The sequence below is a fragment of the Ictidomys tridecemlineatus genome, chromosome 5, assembly GCF_052094955.1.
Source record: "Ictidomys tridecemlineatus isolate mIctTri1 chromosome 5, mIctTri1.hap1, whole genome shotgun sequence".
Lineage (NCBI taxonomy): Eukaryota > Metazoa > Chordata > Mammalia > Rodentia > Sciuridae > Ictidomys > Ictidomys tridecemlineatus.
In genome coordinates this window covers 93,294,724-93,301,693 of record NC_135481.1, presented here as the reverse complement: position 1 = coordinate 93,301,693, position 6,970 = coordinate 93,294,724, and the positions used below count along the sequence as shown (strand labels likewise).

At 40.1% G+C, this 6,970-nt stretch overlaps 1 protein-coding gene across 1 annotated transcript; it reads left to right on the top strand.

The window, feature by feature from the left end:
• Positions 1-2,804: 2,804 nt before the first annotated feature.
• Positions 2,805-4,198, top strand: Rnase6 (ribonuclease A family member 6). Its single transcript, XM_021720900.3, has 2 exons — positions 2,805-3,028; positions 3,414-4,198. The coding sequence occupies exon 2, from the start codon at positions 3,422-3,424 to the stop codon at positions 3,881-3,883; it is 462 nt and encodes a 153-aa protein (XP_021576575.1). The 5' UTR covers positions 2,805-3,028; positions 3,414-3,421; the 3' UTR covers positions 3,884-4,198.
• Positions 4,199-6,970: the final 2,772 nt, after the last annotated feature.

The following is a 6,970-nucleotide window of genomic DNA, read 5'->3' as shown; positions in this document are numbered from 1 at the left end:
TTAGAGACAGAAGTCTCAGTTGCTTAGCGCCTCGTTTTTGCTGAGGCTGGCTTTGAACTCATGATCTTCCTGCCTCAACCTCCCAAGCTGCTTCAATTACAGGCATGCACCACCAACCCCAGCCATCATAAGAATATTGACTCTTCCTATCCATGAATATGGGATGTCTACATGTTTATTTATTTCTTTTGATGTCTTTCATCAGATTTTTATATTTTTCTCATATCAATCTTTTTATTTTGTTACACTTAAAACTAAGTATATCCCTTTTCTTTTTGCAATGTAAATGGTATGTGTTTTCAATTTCAAATTGTTCATTGCCGGTGCTTAATAAAACAATTAACTTTTATATATTAACCTTGTGTCCTGCAACCTTGTAACCTTGTGTCTTCACTGTAGGTAAACCATAAACAGTCTTATTTTCCTGTAGATAAATATTTTTCTACAGGAAAAGCATTGGACAAGAGGGTTGTACTACTATAACTACCCTCAAAGACAACTAATCTAGAGGCAATGTGTACAGTGGATTAGAAGGAAACAAGTCTCGAAGCTGGGAGTCCATGTAGAAAGATTTTTATTTGATTTGATCCTAGGGATTGAACCCAGTGCTGGGTCAGTTTGAGGTGGCTAAGGAACAAACCACCAGGCAACCCACATGTCAGAACCACCAATCAGGTGCTGACAGAACCACCTGTCAATCAGCAGGGTCTCCTGACCAATCCTGGATCTCAGCAAGCTCCCCCCACCAACCCCAGTAGGACAAGGGACTCTAAAAACCTCCCTTTCCTGTCCCAAGCCCTTTCTTTCCTCCCTTCCTGCCTTAAGCTCAATAAAAATTCCAGTCCAGCTGGGCCCATGGGTAATTCCCTGGACCGCTCTGTTGGCCTGGAGGGTCTCGCCTGGGAGAGAATCTCAATAAAGCCTCATTCAGCAGTTTTTAATCTGCCTCCTTTGGTCACCAGTGCCTGACCTTACACCCAGGAGCACTATTTGAGTCAGCTGTTTCACTTCTGTGACCGTAAAGCCTGACAAGAACAATTAAAGGTGGAAAAATTTCATTTGGGACACATGGTTTCAGAAGTCTCAGGGCATAAATGGCCAACTCCATAGCTCTGGGCATGAGATGAGTAGAACAGCATGGCAGAGTGTGTGGCTGAGGAAAGCTTTTGGAAACACGGCACTGGGAAACAGAGACCAAGCTCAGCTCACTAAATATATACTCCAAAGGCACGCATCAACGACCCACCCTACCTGCCTACAATCACCACTCAGTTAATCCCTATCAGAGGAGTAATGCACTGATTAGGTTAAGACTCTCATAACCTAATCCGCTGCAAATGAACTACTGCTGAGTATTAGGTCCTGCAATTATGCATGAAGTCTCTGAGTCCTAAAATCGACAATTTGTTTACTAGGGGAAGCTGGGAGCCTGCAAAGCTGCGGACCGCTTTGTTCTTGCACAGCACATCTTTTATAGGGTAGTGTGAGGTTAAATCTTAACTATGGCATAACATTATTGAAAACACTAACTTGTTTGCTAGTACTAAGGAAACATTTTTCCCAGTGACAAAACAGGATATGTTCGCATAAAATGCCGGGAAACAGACTTCAAGTACATAGCAGGTAGAACAGTTAGTGCCTTATTTTTCTCCTTAATCAGAAGGGTCATCATGTCCCACAAGAATTAGCCAATCGTGAGGAGTTATTGCTGTCCTGCTATGAAGCTTCAGCTAATAAAAAGAAACTCCATGTTCAGATTCTTCAGGGTGCACTCTTCATGACTTCAGGAGATCAGACCCCAACACCAATTGTTTCACCTCTAAATGTTCTTGCATTATTTTGTACATGGCCTAATCCAAACCATAACAGGCACTTTACTAGTGAGCTACATTTCCTGGTTTGAAGTTTTTTATTTTGAGGCAGAGTCTCTCTAAGTTGCCCAGGCTGGCCTCGAACTTGGGATCCTCCTGCCTCAGGCTCCTGAGTTGCTGGGATTACAGGCATGTGCCACTACAGTCAGTCCATGTAGGAAGTTTATACAAGCCTTTCATGAGATAATGAGCTTCAGAATAAGGGTATTATATAGCACCAGTGGAAAGAAAAAGAACAGATTTAAAGGCAAATATCCTCAATTTGTCCTTTTTCATGCTTATGGGTATTTTTTTTTCCTTTTCACAGTCTTCTCCCTTGATACTCTTTTTGCCTAACTTCTAATTATTCCTCAAAATTCAGTTTAGATGCCTTTCCTTCTACTCTCTCCCCACATCCCCTTTAATGTCCCCCATCACATTGTAAATGTTATTTATACTTATCAACTTGTACTATACTTGACTATTCACCTGTCTCTTTTTTTAAAAAAAAATTATCTTTTAGTTGTAGATGGACAGCATGCCTTTATTTCACTTATTTTTTTTCAGTGGTACTGAGTATCAAACCCAGAGTCTCACGTATGCGTGATGTGCGCGCTACCACTTGAGCCACATCCCCAGCCTTCACCAGTCTCTTTTATTAGATCATGAACCCCTGAATCTGAGAGGCCTGACATCTGGCCCAGTAAACATATGCATAAACAATTTATTTACATCTGTTGTTGGAATTCACAATGTTACCAAGTATGTGGCAGCTATCATATCAGATTTACATGGTATATTTTCTCTTAAAAGACTGAAAGCAAAGAGCTTCAAAAAACTGAAACCTCCAATCAAGAAGGAAGTACTAAACCCATATCAGAAAGGAATCAGTTCCTCAAACTGAGTTTTGAATCATCTTGTTTTTAAAAGTGGGCTTGCTTCCTCTATAAACAGTAATAAGACACTATTTTAAAGACAGATTTGGAAGTCTCTAGTCTCATCTTCACTGTGCAGGAGTTTTAGGTTTAGTTTCTCTTTCCTGTGGGTCAGACCATTTCTTCTTCTGCCTCACATATGCAGCTCTGGCAGACTTGAGAGAAGAGAAGCAGACAAGACCCTGTGAGCCTGAGATTAACCACTGCCTCTGTTCTCAGCAGGAACTTCAGCTCGAACACCTGGTAAGAGGAGGAAACTCAGGGCTGAGGTGAACAGGGCTGTGAACATGGCTGGGAGGAAGTAGCTATAGATGAAGGGTAAACATCTCAGAAGGGAAGATGTAAAAAATCAGATGTCTGACATGCGAGTTGTTGAATGCATAAATGCAAGTCATAGAGAAGAGTGAGAAAAGCCAATCTAAGAAAGGGCTGCTCACCTCTTGGGCTTCAGAGTCTTCATAGAATTGTGAGACCTTATGTGAAAGTTTTTTGTTTTGTTTTGTTTTGTTTTAAAGCTATAAAATCTTAAAAGGCAAAACAAAAATCTAAATAAGAATGATTAATAGTTATTAATAATTATGCTCTTATTGCTTCTTCTATTACCATAATCTTCACTCTCCTTACACAGGAAAGATAATGATACTAAATCTGGGATGCTTTCCTCTCCTCCTCATGCTGCTGGGACTATGGAGCACAGTATGCCCACTTTGTGCTTTGCCTGAGAGGCTCACCAAGGCTCATTGGTTTGAAATCCAGCACATACAGCCAGGTCTTCTCCAATGCAACAGGGCAATGGGTGGTGTCAACAATTATACTCAGCACTGCAAGCCTGAAAACACCTTCCTGCATGACTCTTTTCAGAATGTAGCTGTTGCCTGCAATATGCCCCACATCATTTGCAAGAATGGCCAGAACAATTGCCACCAGAGTGCAAAGCCTGTTAACATGACCAAATGCAAACTCACTGCAGGGAAGTATCCTCACTGTCGCTACAGTGATACTGAAGAATACAGATTCTTTGTTGTTGCCTGTGACCCTCCTCAGAAGAGTGACCCTCCCTATCAGTTGGTTCCTGTACACTTGGATAAGCTCATCTAAGGTTTTGCTCACTTTCCTCTCATTGGACACAGGTTCTCTTAAAGTTTCTTCTGCTTTGTCTATTCTTTTGTTGATTTTCTTGTATCCATGGAAGAGAAGGAAGGTGTTGGAAGAATTTGAGTATCTAGGATACCAGACTAGAGTTGGGACAAAAAGAAATAGGATTTTTTTCTGCTTTGGAGTTCTGTCTGTTTTGAGAGAAAGCAAATAAGGAAGAGGGCAAAGCATCATCCAGGCCTACAGATTTTTAACCTTGGGACTTTTTCCAAACTTTATAAAACTACATTCACAGCAATAAAAACCACTCTTGCTGCATTCTGATGAGTGTGAAGGTGTTTTTATACCCTTTCAAATCACTGCCTGCCAGGATTCAAAGAAGAACTATTTTGCTCTTAGGTCCCAGGCCACCTATAAAGCCTACTTGGGGCCTCTACCACTTCCCTTGCCCCTGTGTCTTTGGGACTTGAGAGCAAGAAATCCTCCACCCCTTCAAACTGCTTATGATTTCATATATTCCCTTGAAATCATTATTTATGCTTATTTGGAGGTGGTACTGATCCCTCAGAGAGAGGTGACGATTTGCACATAGATTTTAACATCGGTGACTGAGGGTTTCTTTGATCTTTTCTATTTGTTTTTACATTCAATTGGGCAATATTTTAAATATAAGGTATCAGTAGTATCTTTTGGACTAAGCAAAAAGAAAGCATAGATCAAGATAAAAAGGCACTGGAATATAAAAACCTTTCTAAGCTTACCTAAATACCAAAATATCACGGAAACATTGGGTTTGAGAATTGAATCTGAATTTGGAAACTGAAGGATTGGTATTAGAAATTTGTTCAGATTAAGAATTAAGGTCTTAGGTCACATACACAAAGGGACCTTCAGTTCCTCAACAACCTCCAAAGTAAGGTACTAGGACTAGGGAGCCAAGTATGTTAGAAATGCGTTGTAGAGTGATCAGTGTTTTAGTAGCAGCCAAGACCATGGAGATTGGAAAAATCACCTACAGAAGTAGTTAAAAGTGTAAGAATTACTTTTGGTACAGAATGATTCTTTCCAACCACACAGTTACTTTAATAGATGTGTTAAGTGAGCTCACTTTCCTTTAGGCCGTATGTAAAATTGTGGTTTGGGAACAAAGTATGGAGTAAGATGTTTCAGATTTCAGGAACCTGGATTTCTTGGATGATGGATGTACAAGGACCCCCACACACACACATTGTGAAGAGATTATCAGGCCAGGGAAACACAGAACCAAAGAAGCTGGGTACCCAGTAGGGAAACCCACAGAGGGACCCAAGTCCTCTAACACAGTGGATTTTAGTAGTATTCAGCTTTAAACTGTCCTGACTATATATATTTTATAGTCTCCCAGTAAAGTCTATGAGGGAGTAGAGGGAAGGTTCTGTGCTCATGTTAACCAGTATAGGAAAAGAAGAATCATTTATAAGAAAAGATATTCAGATAATATGTGTTGGTCTGAGCAGTAATCAGAATGGATTTATGTCCCATATCAGCATTACCTGGAACTTTCTAGAGATTCTTGAAGAAAATAAATCTACTAAAAAATTGAACTTCCCAGTATCAAACACCTAATTGCTCACACTATTATTTGTTTTTTTTTTTTTTTTTTTTGTACTGGAAATTGAACCCAGCAGAGCTTTACCATTGAGTCACATTCCCAGCCCTTTTTACATTTTATTTTGAGACAGGGTCTCACTCAATTGCTTATAACCTGACTAAGTTAAGGCTGGCTTTGAACCTGTGATCCTCCTGCCTCAGCCTCCCATGCTGCTGGATTATAGGCATGTGCCACAACATCCAGTGCTCACACTATTGTTTATACATTAAAAACACTTCATGGCTTGGATACATATGTGCTGCTCAAGTTTTGGGGCTTTTAGAAATGTTAGGGAACATGAAATGTTAGTTAAAATTAGTGAAATAAATTTTGAGGTCTACATTGGATTTTTTTTCTGTGACAATAAAAATACTGCAAATATGTTCCAATAATAGATTAAAAATAAAACACAAGGGGCTGGGGTTGTGGCTCAGTGGTAGAGTGCTCGCCTAGCACATGCAAGGCCCTGGGTTCGATCCTCAGCACCACATAAAAATAAATAAATAGAATGAACGTATTGTGTCCAACTACAACTAAAAAATAAATATTTAAAAGAAATAAAACACAAGTACCATCTTTTGGAGATTTACAGCCAACAATATCTAATCTTTCCCAGCCTCCCATCCCCACCAACAACCGTTGTCACTTTGGGTCTCTTATCAAGGAGGGGGCAAAAACAAAACTAACTTTTGAACAATCTATTATGCCCAAACTCTTAGAAGGTGTTAGTTCTAAAATGTGAAATAACTAAGATGGAACTCTTTAGATTTGCTTATTTCCTACATAGATTTATATATTGTAGAAGAGTAAAGATGATTGGCTACACAGAAGTTCATTTAGCTGTGTCCTTAGATTCACTGAAATCACCAGTCCTTTGAGATGATCTCAAAGTAGGCAAAGCCCAAAAATGATTTCAGCAAATGTTCCAGCCCTTCTTAACTCTGGCTTCGCTTTATATTCACCCGGGAGATTTTAGAAAAATAACATTATGGACTGAATATGAGATGTTCCCCCAAAGCTCCTGTATTAATGAAGCAATGTTTAGAGGCAAAGCAATTAGATAGTAAGAACTGTAACCTAATCAGTCCATTCTAGTTTGAATGGACTGACAGGGTGGAAACTGTAGGCAGGTGGGGTGTGGCTAGAGGAGGTTAGTCACTCAGGGTATAACCTGGGAGGGATATTCTTCACGTGTCTCTCTCTCTCTCTCTCTCTCTCTCTCTCTCTCTCTCTCTCTCTCTCTCTCTCTCTCTCTCTCTCTCTCTCCTGATTCACCATAAGCTTTCCTCTGCTGAGCTCTTTCCCTGTGATGTGCTGCCTTATCTTGGTCCCAGAGCAATGGAATTGGCCACCTATGGACTGCGACCTCTGATGCTGTGAGCCCCAAATAAACTTTTCCTCCTTTAAGTTGTTCTCATTGGGTACTTTGGTCACAGTAATGAAAAAGCTGACAAAAACAA

Coding starts and splice junctions, on each gene's coding strand:
- Rnase6 (XM_021720900.3), top strand. CDS start 3,422: ATGATACTAAATCTGGGATGCTTTCCTCTCCTCCTCATGCTGCTGGGA.